We start from the raw sequence: 22,316 nt of genomic DNA on the forward strand, positions 1-22,316 counted from the left end.
TAAATGCTGATACCTGATAGGTAGTGCATATTACTTCTGTCATGCTTTTCTTCTGAATTATCTTGAATATTAGCTCTTTGCTTTTCCATATAAATATTAAAATAGCTTACAAAGTTATTGTTGCTATATATGTTGTTAAACACAATATGCTTCAAAACAATATGCTGTATGCAATAAATATATACACATTTATCTACTAGGAAGTAAATACAACTTTAAAAAGTAAAAAAGGAGTAAAAAACACACATATTAATTACATGCAATTTTTCTTGGAACTGCATTGAATGTATACAATGATTTAGGGGAGAATTTTTAGTTTGTGATATTTAGTCCTCCAATCACCCAACTGGAAATGTTCATTTACTGAGTTTTCAATTTACTATTTTTTGTTATCCTTGGGATTCTCATTAATTACTTTATATGGGATCAGTAATGCATTTCCAGATTTGGTTATTGGTATTAATCCAAATCTGAGCATTTTTATTTATTTATTTATTTATTGCATTTTATTGAGCATTTTTTAGTGGAGTGATAATACATAGTTTAGTATATCTAGTCCAGTATCCTACCAGAAGTAGAAAATTATTTATACAGAGGATTTTCACATGCAATTCTTTATAGAAATATATATGATGTCTTTGAGTTTATTTTCTCTGCCAACATGTATATGCATGCTTACAAAAAATATGAATCTATTTACTTTATAGGTGGAAAAATGTTAATCAGTGAAAGAAAACTTTTTGGTCAGGAGGAATTACACGAAGTAGGTCTGAAGGGAATTTGGCTGACATGGAAGCTGGAAAACTCTCAGAAAGTTGCAACATTACAGGTACAGAAATTTATAACTGTTGTGATTTGTCCATGTAAGTACATGCAATTCATTGCCAATAACTGTTGGAGATCTACCACTGAAAATACTTTGGAAGATAAAAGTATTATAAAATCCTGTTTTTATCATATGAATAGTTAAAAAGATGTGCAAAATAAAATAGCACAGCCAATGGATTATGATAACTATTATAGAAACAAAAATATTGCTAATAAATGAGGGTTATACGCCATAACTATAATGAATTTGGGGGTTAAAAAGTCTCTCTGAAAGTTGGTCAACCTAGGAAATCTTCATGGTGCATCAAAAAATTCACCTGATTCTCAGAGGAAAAGTAAGTTTAAAGAGACTTAATGGCAACTGTATTAAAGAAAAGTGTGAATGTAACAGAAATGTCACCTTTATTTTTCAAAATGTGTCTTCTAATTTTTTTTATTTGCTCAAGAAGGAGTCTTGCTTTGTCGCCCAGGCTGGAGTGCAGCAGCACGATCTCAGCCCACTACAGTTTCCACCTCCTGGGTTTAAGTGATTCTCTTGCCTCAGCCTGGCTAATGTGTATTTTTAGTAGAAACAGAGTTTCATCATCTTGGTCAGGTTAGTCTTGAACTCCTGACCTTGTGATCTGCCTGCCTCAGCCTCACAAAGTGCTGGGATTATAGGCATAAGCCACCATGCCGGGCCTGCATCTTCTAATTTTTTAGCATATAAGACTTAAAAACATTCCAATCAAGATAATAGTTCTACATATATTAAACCAAAAAAATTCTGACAGTTGGCTTAAATTCTCTTTTCAATAGAACTTCTGAAAATTCGGCCTGTCTCTAAAAGCAGCACTAGCTTCACAAAGTCCACAGAGTCTTTACAATTATTTGCTAAGAAATGACCAAGTCTGAGTTGCTCTATACCCACAAAAATGGCTTCAACGTTGTGGGATATCTAAAAATTCTTATAATAGAAATGTAAATTTTTTCATGTTACGAATTCTTAAGACACTTACTTTCCAAAGTAATAATGCTTCAATTTCTACTGGTAAAATTGTTATTTGTCATTGAAAGCTTGAGTGCAATGAATTTCTTTGTTCAATAAAATAAATGATGGTCTAATTTTTCAATGTTCACTGTATGAATTCATTTTCCTGAAAAAATTTCAATGTTATTAACATTTATCAATACAAAGTTATTACAGAATTATCTAATAAATGAATGACTTTCTAATTTAGTATGTTGTTTTAAAAATTATTTTAAATGTTAACAGATGTATTTGATATTTTCTACATATTGAATATTATCTGAAAAGGAAAACATTAAGTTAATATTTTGGATGTAATGAGACCAACTATTCAATGTTTAGAAAAAGGTGGATAATAGAATTTTTCTACTTGACTAGAGATTTGCTTTTATAAGCATGATACATCAAATAATAAAGTACAAGCACATACTAGTCTGTCATTTTCAAGAAAATATGTTAAATATATTATTACATCATATTAAATATTTACTTGTTTAGTTTATAAATTGTGATATCTTAAAATAACATTATATATGTTCAAAAAATAACCTGGCAGAGAAATGTTCTTTTCTTGTTAAATACAAATTTGACCAAATTTGACACAGTTTGTGTTAGCTAGTAGACTAGAGATCAGAAAGAAAAATGAAATTAAGTCCTGAATTTTTAAGCTATGAGAAAACTTAATCTTGATCATAACTCAGAATGCCACCTTATCTTTGTTTTGCTTTGTTTTTCTTTAAATAACAAGGATGCCAGGACCCAGGCTTGCTTCACAATTGGCTGGATGCTTTCACCCTTCATGATAATAATGCTTCCAAAGTTACAAATCCATTCTGGAATGGACTGTCTGCTTCTAATCCATTTTTGGATGATATATCTCAGCTAAGAAACAATGGAAAGAGAAATAATATTTCCATCTTAAAGGAAGATCCTTTTCTTTTCTTTAGAGAAATAGAAAATAAAAATTCTTTTGATTCCTCGGGTGATGAACTTGATGTGCATCAGTTACTTAGGAAGTCTTCCTCAAGAAAATCTGGAAGATCTAAAAGTGCTTCAGAACTTCTGGACATTTCAGACGATACAGCATATGCCCGTCAGAATATACATAACTCTGACCAGATCCTGTTACAAGACTTAGAATGGCTTAAAAATGACCGAGAAGCTTATAAAATGGCTTGGTTAAGTCAACGCCAGCTGGCCCGCTCCTGCCTTGATTTGAATACAGTTACTCAGAGCCCTGGATGGGCCCAAACACAACTTGCAGAGATCACTGTAGCTTGTAAAGTAAACCATCAAGGAGGGTCGATACAACTACCGGAATCAGACATCACTGTTCATGTGCCCCAAGGTCATGTGGCTGTGGGAGAATTCCAAGAAGTGTCTCTAAGGGCTTTCCTTGATCCGCCACACATGCTTAACCATGATCTTTCATGCACTGTGAGTCCAGTGTTGGAAATCATGTTAGGCAACCTCAATACAATGGAAGCCCTTTTGCTGGAAATGAAAATTGGGGCTGAAGTGAGAAAGGATCCTTTCAGCCAAGTCATGACAGAAATGGTTTGCTTACACAGCTTGGATAAAGAAGGTCCTTTTAAAGTGTTAAGCAACTGCTACATTTACAAAGACACCATCCAAGTCAAGCTAATCGACTTGAGCCAGGTGATGTATCTAGTGGTTGCTGCACAGGCTAAAGCTCTTCGGTCACCAGCTGCCACCATTTGGGATTACATCCACAAAACCACCTCAATTGGAATTTATGGACCCAAATATATCCATCCCAGTTTTACTGTTGTTTTCACAGTTTGTGGACACAATTATATGCCAGGAAAGCTTACAATTTCTGATATTAAGCAGGGTGGGAAAAACGTATCTCCAGTTGTATTTCAGCTCTGGGGAAAGCATTCGTTTTTACTTGACAAGCCACAAGATTTAAGGATTTCTGTTTTTTCCTGTGATCCTGATTTTAAAGTAAAGACAGAAAGAGAAGGAAAAGAAATTAAACAAAAGCAGTTGGAAGCAGGTGAAGTAGTTCGCCAACAATTTTTATTTTCTTTAGCTGAGCACAGAGAAATGCACTTGTTTGTTTTTTGTGTCCAGGTGGAGTCTCTCAATGGTGAAACAGTTGCACAGTTCCGTGTCACTACCCCTGATCCAGCCCGAAACCCAAAAAGGCTGTCTAATCTGCCAGGCTATTTGGAGAAGAAGGAGGAAATCAAGTCTGCTCCTTTATTCCCAAAAATGCTTGTTAAATATCCCACATTTCAAGATAAAACATTGAACTTTATCAACTATGGGGTAACCCTGAAAGCCGTGCTAAGACAAAACAAGATTGACTACTTACTTGAATATTTTAAAGGGGACACAATTGCTCTCCTCGGGGAAGGGAAGGTAAAAGCTATTGGGCAGTCCAAAGTGAAAGAATGGTATGTGGGAGTCCTCAGAGGTAAGATTGGACTTGTACACTGCAAAAATGTCAAGGTGATTCCAAAGGAGCAAGTAATGTTTATATCAGATGGTGTCTTTACAACCAGAAATCTTCTTGAACAAATTGCCCTGCCTTTTAAAAAACTGACTTATATCTATTCAGTTGTATTGACCTTGGTGTCAGAAAAAGTTTATGACTGGAAAGTTTTAGCTGACGTCCTGGGTTACTCACATCTGTCACTGGAAGATTTTGATCAAATTCAAGTAGACAAAGAATCAGAAAAAGTTTCTTATGTTATAAAGAAGTTAAAGGAAGATTGCCACGCAGATAGAAATATGAGAAAGTTTTTGTATGAACTTATTGTGGTGAGTATTTCTTGATCACAGTAATGAATTGCCATAGAGAATTTTATTAACTTGATAATATTTATAACCAAACGTGAGAGGAGAAATATTTAAATATTCAACAGTCTTAAATACATTGAAGACACGTTATAGCAAATATAGTTTTTCCCACATGATCGTAAAACTGGTTTCTTAAATTTGAGATTCAATTGTGATTTCTGCAAGAAAGAGGCCTCTGAAAATCATCTTTTAAAAGAAAATTAAAGGTACTTACTGTTTGTACTGGGCTTAACAGTTCAGATACGACTTCTCAAATATTTAGACAGCTCTTAAGATACCAGAGAGGCTCCATAACGTGAAAGTAGATAAAAGCAGACTAAGGAAACTAAAGAAAACTAACTTGACCATTGTTAGAGATCTTCTTTTCAGTGTGTGGTTTATTTGTTTGTTTGTTTTGACACAAAGTCTGGCTCTGTCACCCAGTCTGAAGTGTAGTGGCATGATCATGACTCACTGCAGCTTCAACCTCCAGGGCTCAGCTGCAGCTGCCCAAGTAACAGACTATATGCATGTGCCACCATGCCTGGCTTTTTTTTTTTTTGGAATGAGGGTCTCACTATGTCACCCAAGATGCTCTTGAATTCCTGGCCTCAAGTGATCTTCCCACCTTGGCCTCCCAAAGTGCTGAAATTACAGCCTTAAGCCACCACACCTGGCTTTTTCTTTTATAAATGTATTATCAATATCCTTCACTTTAGCAATTTAATATCCTTATGTATGCAATGCATTACAGTCTAAACAATGATGTTAGTAATTCTCATCTTAATCCTCATGTTTTAATAGAACTCTTAGGGTCAAATTCTTTAGCGTAGTAGTCAACCCAGTGGAAGGCTCAGTGGAGAATTACGAAGTATTTTTTACCTTTAAAGTAGAAATTCAAAATTTTATAAAAATAAAAAAAATCAAGAGCATATTTCTAAAAATGGTTAAAACATGAGCGTAAAAATAATAGTGATTGTTAATACTTCTCTAGTGCTTCCTGTATATTTTGCACTGTGCCGAACACTCTATATACCTTATCTCATTTAGCCATTAATAATAACTCTATGGGGTAAGTATAGTTAGTGTCTTCACCTTATAGATGGAAGAAATTGAGTCTTTGAAAGTGAGGCAATTTGCCCAAGTCCTACAGTTGCCTATTCTTATAGATGGGATTGAATATTTTTTGGCTCCAAAATCATGCTTAAAGCCATTATGCCTTCATGAAACAAAGTAATGTGTGTGTGTATAAAAATGTTTGTGTAAGTACTGTATATATGTAGGTGTGTGCATTAAATAGCTCTACAATTGTGAAAGCCTGGTGCCCAGTAGAAGGTAAATAAAATTATATAGGCAGGTTCATGCAAAGGAGCAAAATTTTAATCAAGATGCAAAAGAAGTAGAATATATTTGGAGAAAAAATTTAATCTATGGCATTGACAATGATTCATATAATAAATAAGTATATATAATATTATCTCTTTCAATATTTTTTTATGATTCTACAGTGATTCTTACAGGAGTTGAAATTCAAAAGCTCCAATACCCACTTGCTAAGTTGATAGATTTGTTATGGTGTGCTGCAGTCTCATCTCACCTGAGCCATTCAGAACTATTAGACTGAATTGCAGAAGCTGCTCTGTCTGGTTGAAACTGCATATGCATTTTGTAATAGCTCATTAACTCTCATAGCTTATGTTCAATATTCACCTGCAAAGATTTGAATTGGAAAATTAATTTCTTTTGTTCTTTTAGTGGCCTCAAAAAGTTGTAATGGCCAAATGGTCTAAAAGTTCAAGCCTGATCATACCTGTACTCTTTGAGGTATGTTAATTATCAGAGTGTCTTGAGTGGCTAACTAAACAATCTAGTAGAGAGTCCATTCAAGTGGGGAGTTTCTAAATCTTAGTGGATTTTCTAAATCTTACCTATTTGTCAACCATGATTGACAAATAGGTAAGAACAGTGCAATAAGGTATTTTGAGAGAGAGGGGCCACATTCACATAACTTTTAGAGTATATAACTGTAATTGTAATATTTTATTATTAGCTATTTTTGTTAATCTCTTACTGTGCCTAATTTATAAATTAAACTTTTCCGTAGGTGTGTATGTATAGGAAAAAACATAGTGTATATAAAATTTGACACTATCTGCAGTTTCAGGCATCCACTGGGTGGTCTTGAAATGTTTCCTGGATAAAGAGGAACTACTCTATTTGCTCACTTGAACGAAGAAGAAATATAGATAGATATAATTCCATATTTTAAAAATGGTACTTAAGGCAAAGTACAAACTTGTAGACTTGTTTAAAACATGCATGGTTAGCTAAGAGTCTGATGGCTTTCTATTTTGCATTGTAGAAGACTAAGCGTTTTGTCTTTAATACCTCGTAGTTTATGTTTAACACCATTATATTGGTGATGAGGGAGAGTATTTTTAATGTTTATATATATATTTAAACTTATAAACATCAATAGCTTTGTTCAAAGTTGAAGGAGTGTCTCATTTTTTTTTAAGCAACAGACATGATTCTGGGAAGTGTTAAGTCATATTTTGGTGAAAGTAGAATAATATTTACCATCACCAGTCCCACACACTTTAGAGAAATTCTTGTAGCCAATACTCTGGTAGAGCAAGGCATTATTTCTCTTGAGTAAATAATCAACCATAGATTGATAAATTATAGACTGCTGGAACTTCAGAGTAATGTTGGAAGTATGTAATTTAACTTCCTGTTTTCACAATTAAAGATGCCAAGACACACATTAGTTAAGTGGTTTATCCAAGATCCTATAATTAGCCACTGAATTAGTTTAAATCTCCCCTACCTCTGGCTTAGTTATGTCCACTGTATTTGCTTGTAGAATTTGCTTAAATGTGGATCAACTTCTTGAGCTTTAGAAAGCTCAATTATATGTGTAGTGGAAAAAAGGACTCTCATTTCTAGAATATGTAATAAAAACTTCAAGTTATAGAGAAAAAAGCCCAAGTTAGTTGCTTTTAATTGTGACATGCAATTGTCGCTGCAGGCTCTTCTGAAAATGGATTGCCAAGGATTAGCAGCACGTCTCATCCAAGAAGCTGCTGTTCTGACTTCAGCTGTCAAGCTTGGAAAAGGCTGGAGGGAACTAGCTGAAAAGTTAGCACGACTCACAAAGCAACAAATAGAAGCATATGAAATTCCTCATCGAGGAAATGCTGGAGATGTTGCTGTTGAGGTAAGATTTTTGTTTGTCTAATTCAAGAGTGAGAAGTTGCAGACCAAGTAACACTAATGTAATCAAACCCATACCACATTCATGGATTCACTAGAGAAATGTCCAAGCTGATCCACTAACTAAATCACTGCCTTAGTAACTCATCAATACTCTCTGAAATGTACACACACACACTCTTAAAAGGCATTGGAAGACTTTAAAATGTTAATGTTTCTTCTTTTAGATTTCATATTATCATGGCCTCTGATCAATAAATTAATTGATCAAATTGGGCCAATAAGTTGGCAGGGCTATATAGGAACTTGAGTCTAAAACAGATAAATGTTGAAGGTGGGAGACAGGATCAAGTCAGGGCAATAGAGGAAAATAATATGTATTTATAGGCCTCAGGCATAGACTTAGTCACTTGTGATAACTAATGCTCAGTGACAAGAAGCATTAAGAAAGTGGATGTAGAGTCACTGGTGATGAGAGATAGAGACCTCAGAGCTTCATTATCTCCTTCACAATGTTGCCTGCAATAACTACAGACATCAATTGCAGAATGGCAGCACTTAGCACAAAGTAAATATTTACCATGAAAATATTGTTTTTATCAAAACAAATACATGCTGTTAGACACAAGTCAAATGAGTATTTTCTGCAGATTACCATGAAGAACTGTGAGTCTATTTTTATTGAATTAAATAAAGACATTCCAGTGAGGGGCACATGTAAAATATTCCATATCTTTCTCTCAAATGAATATAAGCATTTTGAAGGAAATATTATCTCTCTTATTAGAGATGATTTGGTGAGGGCAGAAGCTATTTTCTCCACTTTGTTTTTGGCATACAGCTGGGTATTCATTTGTGGAGAAAATTTTCTTACATTGATACAACCATTCCAGTTGGGCAAATAGGACAAAGCCACCTTTGCGTGAAAAGTGGAATGAATACAAGTCAGCTGAATTCCAGCAGCTGCAGTGGAAGTGTCAGCAGGCTGGTTTCTGAGTTCCCGCAGCCTGGCTCTCCAGCCACGACTTCTCTAAAATAAGACACTTTAGCCAGGAGCAGCCAGGGACTGAGAATATCTTTTCCCTCAGAGACTACATTTATCGCCATAAATTTAAACGGGCATTATAGCCTGTAAATAAGCATAATATAGCATTCGGTGCAGTACACAAAATGGACTTAAGTGTTTACAGAATGAGATGAAAGATAGGAAGGCTTTAAGAAGGAAAAACATATTATGAAGGATACGCTCTTCTGATTCAGACATTTCAGTTAACTGATTAAAAAGTTACCTAATTGAAAGCAGGACCTTTTTTTCTTAATAAGATTCTGTTTTGAATGAGTTTTGTTGAGAGCTATTTATCAGTTATTTATTATGTCAGCCTCCTTAAGCATCTGGCTTCTCTCTAATTGTGGTTGTTTATAGTTTGTCTTCCCCTAAATCTTGATGGAGGCCTGCAAACCACCTACTTTTCCGTTATTTACTTTTGCACAGCCCAAATCATAAATGACTAAGTCTTTGCCTGAGGCTGATAAACACTCAGAAGCAGAAAGGAAAGCCCCTAGGTGTCTATGATAGTTCAACTTATTGTGATTAATTCTAATAGTCATCTCTCTGATTCACGTTATTGAATACTTAGAAAAATCCACGGTGTATTAGCCTAAGGTCATTCCAAATAATCTACAGGAATCTTACTTATGAGGTCAGTTATCTAATGGGTAAATAAACGCTAATTTCCAGCCTCCTAAGAAATAGCTGTATAATTTTTCTCTTTAAGAGGAGATTCTTAAATATGATCAATTTACAAGTCAAGTAGTTGATTTCAAAACACACTGTTATTAGTTCTGGGTAGTGGGTGCAGAGGGAGGGAAGTGCATTGGGGCAGGGAGATAATTGAGCCTAGCAGTTGCTGGGCTGCTTTTTTTCCTGTATCTCATTTCCTCAGAGGCATACACTCCAGAAATTGCCCTCTATGTGTGGCAATGCCTGCAGTTGGGCTCTTTCACTTACTTTTTCTCCTTTAACTGCTTTCTATTCCCTTTGATCTATTTTTATTGTATCTTATGGAGAGTTTTCTGGCCCTGACTTTGTGACAGGTGCTGTTCTGGAAATATTACAACAATTAATTTAATCCTTTCAACAAAAACTTATGGGGCAGACACTAATATCTAATATTACAGAGAGGATAAGTAACTTGCTTAAACATACACAGCTAGAAAGTCATGGAACCATGATTAAAGCACAAACGTTTGACTTCAGAGTTCATGACTTTAACCATTACACTCTGTCCATCACTGTTTAATACGGTGACCAAGCTGCAGAGTCAGAAGGTGCAATCAGGGTTTAGCAACTCATTTCATTTTTATTTGTCTTTTTTCAACCCATGTAAACTAGCCATCACACTATCAAAATTTGCCTCAAAATTAAATATTTACCAAGCCTCAAGCTGCTTAAAGAATGAAGTATATTAATACTATATTTGTCAGATTTTCTGAATACCTTAACCATTTCTTATTGTTTCCAAGTTGAAGAAAAAGCCTCTCTTTGGAAACTTTTGAGAACGTCACTTTTTAAATTAACCACCTCCTTAAGTTAAATTGCAAGAAATATCACTCATCTTCTCTAATGACATGGTAATTGCTACATAAAAGCAAAACTGTAAAGTTTAGATCTGATTATAAGCAAAATGTGTTTTTCAGACTATTTCTTTCAGAAAAAAATGCACTTATGCTCTACAAAGATGTCACTATTGCCAAGGTTTTTCCACAAAAGTTAGTAAAAATTTATTGGAGTTTTCTGAATATATTTAGAGCTTTAATTTTTAAAAAATAAACCAATAGAATATTAGAAAAATAGCTCACTTTTCACAAGTTGGATTTGACAAGGGGATATGCTGGGGATTCAGAGATAAGAAATTCACCAGTCTAAATTAGGTGCTCTTCACTTATCCTTCTAGGGATGGATACCACAAGTTACAATAATCTTTCTATGACTCCTTCATCAGCACCCTTGCTTAACAATATAGATTATGCCATTTTTATCTTGTTTAATAAGTACACATATTTGCCAAGGACACTAAAGTTTCATTTCCATTTTTTTTTCCCCCGTTGAGTCTGAGTCTGGCTCTGTCACCCAGGCTAGAGTGCAATGGCATGACCTCGGTTCTCTGCAACCTCCACCTCCCAGGTTCAAGCTATTCTTCTACCTAAGTCTCCTGACTAGCTGGGATTACAGGAGCCTGCCATCACTCATGGCTGATTTTTGTACTTTTAGTAGAGACAAGGTTTCACCATGTTGGCCATGCTGGTCTTGAATTCCTGACTTTAGGTGATCCACTTGCCTCAGCCTCCTAAATTGCTGAGATTACAGGCGTGACCCACTGTGCTGGCCTCACTTCCTTTCTTAAACTACCTTTGCCCACTGCGCTCTATCTCAACCACAGGCACTAATAGTTGTGTTGAGAATGGTTTTTATCTGACCTGCCAGAATGGGCCACTCACCCAGTGGAAGCCAGCGAAGGCAATGTTCCTAATGGTAATTTTTTTTCATCTCAGAAACTACTCATCTGTAGAGAGTCATAATTGGGAAGATGTATTTTCAGTCTTTTTGTAGTCACCATTTAATCAACATAGATCTCATTTTCTTTCATATCTTGTGGTCACAACCTGTTACTCCTCATTTTCTGACTGGCTGCTGGAGAGTTCAAAGTACTTTGTTCCAAGTCTAGATTAAAGATGGGAAAGTTGTGGATTTTCCAGCAGTTTTATTTATTTTCTATAAGTGAATGAAAGAGTCCACATGGAATTTTTTCCACTCATTTAGTATCTTATATCTGTGTCCTAGCCTTCAGTATTTAATTCATACATATACTTAACACTTATTCTGGGTCTATCAGTTCTGAACATTGGTTTAGGAGCCATAAAATACACAAAATATGATTATATTCCCCTTAAAAGCCAAGTTTTATTTTGGCATGGCAACTGGGATAAACTGTTAATATTTGAATTATAATATTTCTTTAAAGTATATGATTAGATGGCAATGGTAATAGTTGTAACTTACCAGGTATTCATTGTCAACTAGTCATTATGAGTATTTTCTTTACAATATCTCTATTATTTTAATACACTTTGTAAGGAAGACATTGTAGCCATCTGCTTTTTACATTTACACGAACTGAAGGGTGAATATATTTGTGTAGTTTCTCCAGTTTCATGGTTATTAAGTGCAAGCACTTAGATCTGAATTCACTTTGTCTTATATGAAGTCCTAACCACTACATTATACTAATGATAAGCCCTTTCAAAATTAACTTATTTAAAAAATATCAAAGTGATGAGAAGCAATTAGGAGATATAGACTATCTTTGAAGGATGGGTGGCCTTTGAGTAATCAGAGAAGAATAGAAGTAGATTTCAGTGCTTCTAAATATCAGTGAGCTCTAGAGACTACTGAGAAGATGTGGCCTGGAGGGGAGATTTTATCTTAACAATTACTGGGTGATGTGGTCAGGTACATATGTTGGTATCAATGGAGGAGAGTCTTCAATGGCTACTAGAGCATAGAGGTTAAGATTCCTTTTTGGACTTCTGTTCCACCTCTACCATCTATTAGCCCTAAAGTCTTGGGCAAATTACTTTACTTTCCTGGGAATCTATTTTGTGTGTCTGTAAAGTAAGGAAAATAATTCAGTCTTACTCATTGGATGTTTAGAAGATCGAATGCAATATTAAATGTGTAATATTTGGGACAATGTTTTGCATATTGTAATCAATAAATACGTATCTAATAATGAAGAGGAAGAGGAAAAGGTGAATTTGATAACTGTGTAACATTTAGTGATTTTTGGAAGACAGAATAAAATACAGTGTTTTTTTAGTAATATGACTGAGAGTGCCTATAGGAAGAATTTAAGGAAAAAGTTAGCAATGATTTCAAGGTTTTTTTGTCTGAGAAACTGGCAGAATAGCAATGCATGGAAAAAACTGAGAAAATGTCTTGGCTGATGAACTTCTTTCTTATGGGCTTAACAACACTAATTTTCCTTGGAAAATCTCTCTTGCAAAAGTTAAAGGAAATTTCCATGGACTATATGGTTTTCTGGCTTAACGTGGCAACTTCTGGATTCTGCTGTAATTCAGGGATGTTGAATTATCAAGTTCTTTATTGGGGCCTGGTTCAGTTCTAGCCTTGGTACTTAATTCTTTTGTTTGCTGTTCTTTTGCAGTGAGAAATATTTTATAATTTCATAGAAGGGAGAAGTATTATATGGAAATTCATATACCAGTTGTAAAGCGTGTATAGAATGATATCTCAAATCTTCATTGTTTGAACTAGAGATTTGGCACAGTGATGTTATTTAGATTACCATAATAGTTTGTACAATTCTATGGGTGTTACAACCTTTAATTTCAAAAAGATATTCCGTTTTGGGGGGAATGAGGTAATAAAGAAAATAAAGATAGCGCAGTGAAATTTCTAGGGTAACACACTGTATTTCTATGATCTTTGATTTAATTTTATAATGTACACTGAAAATCAAATAGAAATAACAGCATATTAAGTTAAACATTATTAAGAAAATTTAAAATGGATTTAAAGACACTTTAATTTTGGTTTTAGGTTTTCTTTTTCAAGCTTTAGTACCAGGGAACATAAACAATAAGAAATTCCAGAAAACCAAAATCCAGCTATGTGTAAGACTTAAATCAGCATTTGTTAGAACTGCTTAATAATGAAATAAAGTTGTAGCAATACTTTAGTAAAATGGCCCTGGATTTATAGCTAGGTTTCCTGGATAGTTGACTGTGATTTTGTTACTTAACTTTAAACTCAACTAGAATTAGCCTTAATTGAGCACTTAGTGTGTGCCGGAAATATTTACATCCATTCCTTTGTATACTTAGCAATGCTTTTATGGCATTGGGTAAACCTCTTTTTCTTACTTGCTAGAAGGGCAAAGCAAGGGCCTGAAGAAAGTTTATAGCTTACCTAAGATCCTAGAGCTAGTAAACCAAGAGTCTAGATTTAAACCAAGATGTGTGCCTCTAAATCCAGAGCTCTTGACACTATATTTTTCTCATTTGTTTTAACGTTTACACTAAAAAATTAAATTGGAGAAGCCCAGTTTCTTTAACAACTAAACTCTGATGTTTAGTTGTCTCCATGAATTTATGTTTTTGGCAGGGGCGTGGGTGGCAGTGATGATAAGGAGTCAATAAGGAATCATCCCAACTAGGAATTGATGAGAATGGTTTAACAGCAGGTTTTCCTACAGTGTTTGACTGTTTAAGCAGATGCACTAACTAGCAAGGAATAGGTCCTCTATCTTCCTCTGGCTCGTGCTAACCCCCTGAAATTCCAAGTGGTTATTATCACCCAAACTTAGCTAGTTGTCCCCAGCTAGACTTTTTTAACAGAATCTCGTATCAAGTTTTAACCAAGCAGCATCTCCCTTATGAGGACACAGGGGCCCTTTGATTGTAGCCTCTCTTCTCTTCTGAAGACAACAATAATCTTACCTTCAAAAATATTTATGTGCTTACTAATTATAGGTGATGATAAAGCTTACCAGAATATTGTAAATGATGTGCTGAGAATAGAACACATGTAATAATCATTAAGAAGGCAAACTTGCCTTAATAATTCTTCAGCTAATGATACTGAAAATGAAATGTTGTTCCTGTAAGTTTATGAGAAAAGTCAGTGGATGATTAATCCTTTCATATGGCAAAATGTAATTATCCAAAAGTAGTTAAAACCAATTCCATTCTTTATGCTGTTCATGTTTTATAAGCTAAAAAAAGACATAGACTGCTATGCTCAAATCTGAATTTCTTTTATTCCTGTTGCTTTTCATTATCTAGTGCATTATCTAATGCGTCTTATTGGCTTCTGGGAATAAGCACTCTAAATCTGGAAAACTATATATTTTTTTGTTTTTATTCCTATTTCATTTCTTTTGGCATCCCACTTATTACTTTTTATTGCTCTGTTACTTCTTACTGCTCTGTTACTTCTTACTTTGTGTTCTAACACTGAAAAGACAACCTAAGACACACTCCTTCCACACAAAAGCTGGAACTTTGGAAAACTGCTCAACTTCATACGTTAAGTATTTACTCATGCTGCTGCCTTTTTTATAAGGGGAAAACACATTGATGAAAAGTTAACAACTATGTTCTTTTTATCAGCCTCATGCTCCCTATTCAAGAATGAAACTGCAACATCATGAAGTTACCATTAAAAATCTAAGAATAGAGACGTAAGAATGCAGCCTATGTATTAAATATTTGTGATAGAAACGAAAAGGCTGAGAGAATTTATGAGGTTAAGAATAATTTAACAACTGAAAAACAAACCCTCAGGAGCATGCTTTCCTTTGGATTTTTTAAAACACAAGTGCAGAGTTTCTGCATATCTTTTCTTAATCGTAACATTGAGCAAGAGAGGAAGAACTATTTTTAAAACGCAGAATAGATACAAGACAACATAAATCTGGCTGTCTGAGATCTTGACTGTCTGCAACTCCTTCTAGCCTTTGGAGGATTAAACTTAAGTCAGCCCGGAAAGAAAATTATTTATTCTACCCATTTTATTTCTTCAAACATTTCCAGAAAAGATGACTTCATTTTCTTTGTAACTTATTACAAAATTTAGAAACTTATGTGACCTTACTGGTTAGGTATTTTAGGGCATAATAATGTACACAAATTACCTCTTATGTCTCTGCGTTGGATAACATATATTTACTTTGTCAGAGAACTAGAATGAAATGAGATAATAAGAAATGCAGAGGAAAAAAACATCTTTAGAACTTGTGTCCAAATGTTTCTATATCTGTTCCACAAAGGACAAACAAACAACTGATTATCCTATTTAGTCTATTGATGAAACCCAGCCGATTAATTAGATTTCGTTATAGCAAAGCTCAAATAGAATCACCTGGCAGAGATTTACTTATTAAGGGAAAACATAGTTCCCCAAATTTAATATTTTTATCAGTGTATTAAGTACATAACTCTTGACATGTGCTTTTGTCCCCATTTCTTCCCAATTTCTCACGATACTTGCCCCTCTAATTTTGTGCCCTAACTTCAAAATGATTTTAACATCCTTTTGTATTTATGTTTCTGCCAAGAAAGTTAACCTTTCTTCTTGGGTGCTTTACATATGCTACCTCTTTAATTCTCATTAACCTTAAATTCTTCATATGGCAAAGTTAAGATTCAAACCCAAATCTCCTTACCATCATAAAAGATTACATTTTAAAGACTTTAAAAAGTTTTCTTAACCTCTATTTTCTACTGCTGCTTGTTCTGTTTCTCTCTCTCTTCCTTTGACACTTAAACTTCAGATGTCACCCATTTGTTTTGTGTCTTCCATTTCTTTTATACCTGCTCAGACCTGTTGTATGCGCCCTACTATTCTCTTTAAACTGCCTTCTCCAAGTTACCAAAGGCCTGCTAATTTCCAAAATCCTGGATTTGCCAAGTTTTTATTTATGTTCCCACGTTGTTGATGTTACAGGTAGCAGTGGAGGTAACAGAAAAGGGGAGTCCTCAGTGTCACCCTGGCATATGTTAACCCACCCTGCAAAGGGAAATACCCTAACTTACAGCTTTTGTTAATTTTCTTAGTGTAAATATTCTGATCATACATCATTTTAACCTACCGTTGTGATGTCACTCGACATGGAGTTGGGAGGATATGAGGGAGCTTGTGTGAGCTGGCTCCAGCAAGCCAATGCATGTCCTTCTTGGGATGTTATTATACTTCTTGGCTTTTGCAAGAGGAAGCATGTGATTCACTCTCTTTCTCTTTGACTCTAGCTTCTCCCCATCCTTTGATTGCTTCTGTTTCTTTCTTGTAGCCGCTAATCATTGACTTAGTTGAGAATTAACTTTTGCATCCCTTTATTCCTTTTCTTGGCATTTTTTTCTACTCTCATGTGTTTCACCATCCCTGTAGAACGAGTGATGTTAAACCCTTTTCTGTCCTCTCAAGGTCATCTCCCCATTCCAATTTTAATTTTTTATCAGATACCCTCCCTTTTGCTTGATGCTTAGTAGGGCAGAAAATAAGCTCCTTAGCTTGCCCTTGCCCCCAAAATAAGTACTTTCATTCCTGTCCTATTAAAAAGCATTAAATGCAAACTATATGCCAGTACTTCATGAGGTACTTTGAACATAAAACTCGGGAATCATTATCGACATTTCATAGATTAAAAAAATTCAAAGCTGGGATAACTTGATTAGTTTATCAAACTGACCTCTCAAATAGGCAACGGAGCTCAGATGTGAACACAGGACTCTGACACCCAAACCTATCTTTCTTTCCATTATGGCATCATGCCTCTCAGTTAGTGGAACAATCATTTTTCCTCACATGGATTTAAAATATACAAGTAATTTTTGAGTTTTTCTGTTATGATCACATCCTATCTATTTTACCCATTTTGCCAGTGTTTGTGCAAATATTTATCTCCTTCCTATGCTAGAAAATTCTAAAAGCAAGAGTCATGCAATATTCATCATTTCATTTCTTACTGTAACAAAATTTATTGTAGTAGAAGGTACTCAATAAACCTTGATCTGATAAGTGAAATAATTAGTTAATGAACAATGATAATATCGAATATTTCCTTGTATTTGTGTTATAAAAGTGTTTCTTTATCATCATTGTTGAGAGCTCCCAATGATTTTATACATAGAAGATGAAATTTTGTACCAAATGAATATTCGGGTTTAATTTGCTGCAATGAGGAAGAAAAATGGAATGCAAAATATACTTATATTTTAGTTAAACAACACCTTATTGTTTTCAGCCCAGTGCTCTTGTACCCACTTCTAGCCAGATTATGGTTTACACTCTAGGGAATCTCAAATCGGTTTAGGGCAATATTCCTGCTTGCATTTCAGACAAATTCAGGGGATTCTTGGAAAGTCTTTACACCTTCAAAAGTTTTAATTAGGGCCTATAATTCAGTAATGTACCCAAATTTCTCTGACTTGAAAAAGCTGTTGGCACTACTCTGTTGTTAGTACAAATTGCTTAATGTGAGGACGTCATGTGGTGCTCTGCATAAGTATGTGAGTAGATGTGTCATCAGACCTTTCCTGAATCTGTAGTTTCTATTTTTTGCATCACCTGGGGTATTTCCTGCCCTCAACAGCATGGAGAAGCTGCTTCTTCATTGAGTGTGCCTAAGGGCTTTTCTATACATAGCAATTCACAGTGCTACAGCAAGACAGGGGATAGATACAGAGCTTTTCTACCCATGAAAGTAGGTGGGACCATTTGGGCTGTTTCTGTCTATGTAAGTACTTGAATCTGTAGGGTAGTGGACAATCCTAAAACTACCCATTTATAATTGTTGAGACGTCTGTTTTCTGTGATGCTTTATGCTATTCTATGCCATCCCCTTCTTACAGAAATGTTTAAGTTGTTGTTTATCATAAAATATCTGCAAATACATCATTTATTAGACTTGGTCACTAAGAGACTTAGAACAGTCTCAGAAGCCTTTAGCTATAAAGACCATTATTTTAAAAAATACATGACAACTTGAACCAGTTAGTTGAGCATCAGGGACTTTTAAGTGAATTCAAGGTAGAATCTTTGACTCAGAGATTTTACAGACAGAATATACTCACTACAGAATAATCTATTTGTTTAGTGATTCTTTGCAATTGAGCAGTGACAACCAAGATTAACTTTGACAGAAAGGCTCTATTATTATATCTCAACTGATATTCCATTGTCGAGAAAGTAGTAGCAATTGTACTTGAAAAGTTTGGTTTCAATGAAAATCTTCAGAAATATAGATGAGAGGATAAGTTCTATCCTTAGATAGAACATTCTATCAATCATAGAAGATAAAATTATTGGTACAGTTGGTGAGGGTAAAACTTATATACAAATATCTGAGGTGGTTTTTGCTACTGCATCATACACTGATATGGTATAACTTTGATAATTGTCTTTTATTCTCTACCTTGCAAAATTTAAGCTTTGTCAAGAGAGACAAGAAAACAGGAGTTTATGGCTTCCCAGGAATGCCAATTTGGACAAATAACATCAAATTATCCTTATAGCCTTTTATGTGGATTGAAAGAAAACATAATGGAACTCCTTATTTAGGTCTTTAGGTCTTTTAACTTTAAAATTAGACTATACGAGGATATTGGAGGATGGTGAAAATTATATGCCAAGGCATTAGTTCATGTGATATTACTGAACTGTGATGGAGGTTCTGCTTTAAAAGGGCAATTCTGCACAATGTTTAGCTCAGAGTCTATGTTCCTACATTTTGCAATTGATAGACTCACAACCAAATTAGTTCAGCGAACCCCTCCAAAATAATTGAATAATAAAATTTATTTTTCAAATATTCCAATTATAAATACAGGATTCATTTTGTTGTTTTCAAAGAGAAAATTTATTTTAAGCTGTTGTGTGTGTGAAGTGTGTGTGTGTGTGTACTCTACAATTCGTCTTGTTCGGTCTGCCTTTGTCTCTATTCACTCCCTAGCCTGGTTGCCTTGGTTACCATTACATACATGCTTGTATGTGAAGTTTCTCTTTGACGTACATTTATTTCTATGGAAACAATGACATCATTGGTATGAGTAGGTGCTTAGGAACAGCAAAAAGAAGCAGCATTGAATATTGGTTTTTCTTTAGGTTATAAAATGTATAATTAAAGAAATATTTTAAATTAGAGAGCTATATTTTGCTTTCATTTTGACTTGATTATGAAGCTACACGTTTGCTTGTTTATAGACTTGATCAAGTAAAATGATTTAAAATGTTGAATATGCTGTCTAGCTCCTTGTATGATATTTGGTGTCATAAAACTCACCACAGAGAGGTGTAACAATAAAAATTATTACTTTAACCTTAAAAGTCTCTCAAATAGTAAAAAGATAATCTCATTAATATTTATTATCATCCACAAATTGTGCAAGGAATTTTATATTCACATTAAGGCAACAGCAATGTATAGACGATGAATCAAGGGAAATAAGCCCCCACTTGTAGTTATTATTTTAAAAATCTCTAGTTTTAAAAACACAGGGATGTAACAGGAAACTTGGTAGTTATTAAACCATATTTTCTATGACATCAAATAAGTCCATGTATAATTGGTATTTCATTTTCTTTTAAGTCTTAAGAGGCTTTTTACATCTTTTTTTAAAAAAATCTATTTTCCTCTCATCTCAACTTCCACACTACTCCAGTCTATTTTTTTTCTTTATAGATGATGTGGAAACCCGCCTATGATTTTCTTTATACCTGGAGTGCTCACTATGGAAATAACTACAGAGACATGTTACAAGACCTTCAATCAGCTTTGGACAGAATGAAAAACCCTGTGACTAAACACTGGAGAGAATTAACTGGAGCTTTAATACTAGTAAATTCCTTAGAGGTTTTGAGAGTAACTGCATTCTCCACTTCTGAGGAAGCATAGAAATAAAGGGTGTGTTTCTGATGAGAGGGGAAATAGTGAGGTGAAAATGAGGTAATTCTGTGTGTGTGTGTGTGTGTGTGCACATGTGTGCGTGTGTCTAAGAAAGAATCTCAGAAAGTCATTATATTAATTTTCTTCATGTTCAAAAACAAATTTTTTCTGATGAAAACACGGCCTAATATGATAACCAAGATGGGTTTTACCCTCGAATATGTATTTTTGTATATGTTTCAAATACAAATATTAGGTTGCTTTGTTCTTATAAAGAAAAGGAAAAAGAAAAATGCCCTCTCTCTATTTCAGTGTTATTTTTAATTTCCCAAGTTAATGCTGTTTGAATAATTACATCACACAGATACCTGGATAAACTGGAGGCTATCAACATGAACCGGGCAGTGTTCCCGGGAAGCAGGTAAAACAGGAAAAGCAGGCACACACCCGGTGGCCAGTCACGGCTGCATGTTTTCCAAACCTCCCTCCTCAATTCATCAGTATAGATAGCCAGCATCACCTCTATTTTTCATGTGGAGAAACTAAGGACTGGAGAGAATGTCTGAGGCTACATAGCCAGTGCAAAGTCAGTTTTCTTCTTGAAAAACCTGTTTCTATTTCTTTTTTAAAAATCATACTGCATAAAAAGAATAGTAAAAAAAAAAAAAAACATGTTAAGACTTACAGGGAAACAGTCATCATTTCATTTTAATTGAGACTTGTTACTTCTTTTCATCATCTCTTGAAAGACTGCCAGAAGGAAAATATGACTTATCAGAAATCTGTTGTCTGCATGCATGGACCTAGAGTTTTCATCAGTTTCCTTCACCATCTTGGGACCTCGCTAATCCTGCCTAACTTGGGACTGCAGGATTATGATGTAAAATAGTTCTTTAGCTCTCAGGGATTTTGAATAATGTGAGTTATTAAAAACAACCACCGCCAGAAACTTGATTTATCACTGCTGTGTAGAGCAGTCTTAACCAACAAAAACACTGATATCTTTATGTTGACATGTGCCTGCAAGTGTGTGTGTGTGTGTGTGTGAGTGTGTGTGTACCACAGTGATTTATCTTTATGTTGGCATGCTCATGCAAACACATATGTGTATGTATGTGTACCAAAGTGTTTTGTGGTTTTTTTTTGAGACTGAGTATAGCTCTGTCGCCAGGCTAGAGTGCAGTGGCATAATCTCAGCTCACTGCAACATCCACCTCCTGGGTTCAAGTGATTTCCCTGCCTCAGCCTCCCGAGTAACTGGGATTACAAGCATGCGCTGCCACACCCAGCTAATTTTTGTATTTTTAGTAAAGACAGGATTTTACCATGTTGGTCAGGATGGTCTCAAACTCCTGACCTTGTGATCCACACACCTCTGCCTCCCAAAGTGTTAGGATTACAGGTGTGAGCCACCGCACAAGGCCACCACAGTGTTTTATAAAAGTTTTGGAACACAAAAATTCTATAGGACCCTGGGCCAGTATAAATACTAATGGCTGGCAGAGTTCACAAAGAGATGTTCTGTGCTTTCTCATCTGTTCAATCCTCTGGTTGCCAGCCAGTGTTTATGTGTGTATTTGGACAGTCATTCATTTATTGTCATTCAGTCAATAGGTAGAGTATATGTGTCTATTTTTTTGGCAGGCATATAGATGCCTGAGATTAATGGAAAAAACATGAACTCTGACTTTAGTAGTGCTAAATGATAGATAATTTTTTAAATGGCACTGTTAAATATGCAGTGGCATGCATAATAACAGTTGCAATGGAGAGGTTGTGATGCTATGAGATATAAGCAGAGAGATGCCGTCATATGAAACTGGAAGTGGGGGTGGGTCAGGTAAATTTCTGTTTGGAAGGAAATAATGAACTTGATAGAGGAGAAGACATTGTCTCTGGTGTGATGGAGTATAAGGGGTGATCCCACAAAGCACTGAAGGTCTCAGATGGCTGGGAGCTGAAGAGGTGCAGGAAGCAGGAGTAAAGTAGTG

General features: G+C 35.0%; 1 protein-coding gene across 1 annotated transcript; it reads left to right on the top strand.

Annotated features, from left to right (window-relative positions):
* Nucleotides 1–715: 715 nt before the first annotated feature.
* MACC1 (MET transcriptional regulator MACC1) lies at nucleotides 716–21,279 on the top strand. Its single transcript, XM_032287032.1, is given in 5 exon segments — nucleotides 716–734; nucleotides 737–829; nucleotides 2,586–4,627; nucleotides 7,677–7,865; nucleotides 20,122–21,279. Coding segments are annotated over 5 exon segments (2,556 nt in total). The 3' UTR covers nucleotides 20,335–21,279.
* The last annotated feature ends 1,037 nt before the right edge of the window (nucleotides 21,280–22,316 follow it).

The sequence above is a fragment of the Sapajus apella genome, unplaced genomic scaffold (assembly GCF_009761245.1).
Source record: "Sapajus apella isolate SASKATOON/1434 unplaced genomic scaffold, GSC_monkey_1.0 scaffold19, whole genome shotgun sequence".
NCBI lineage: Eukaryota > Metazoa > Chordata > Mammalia > Primates > Cebidae > Sapajus > Sapajus apella.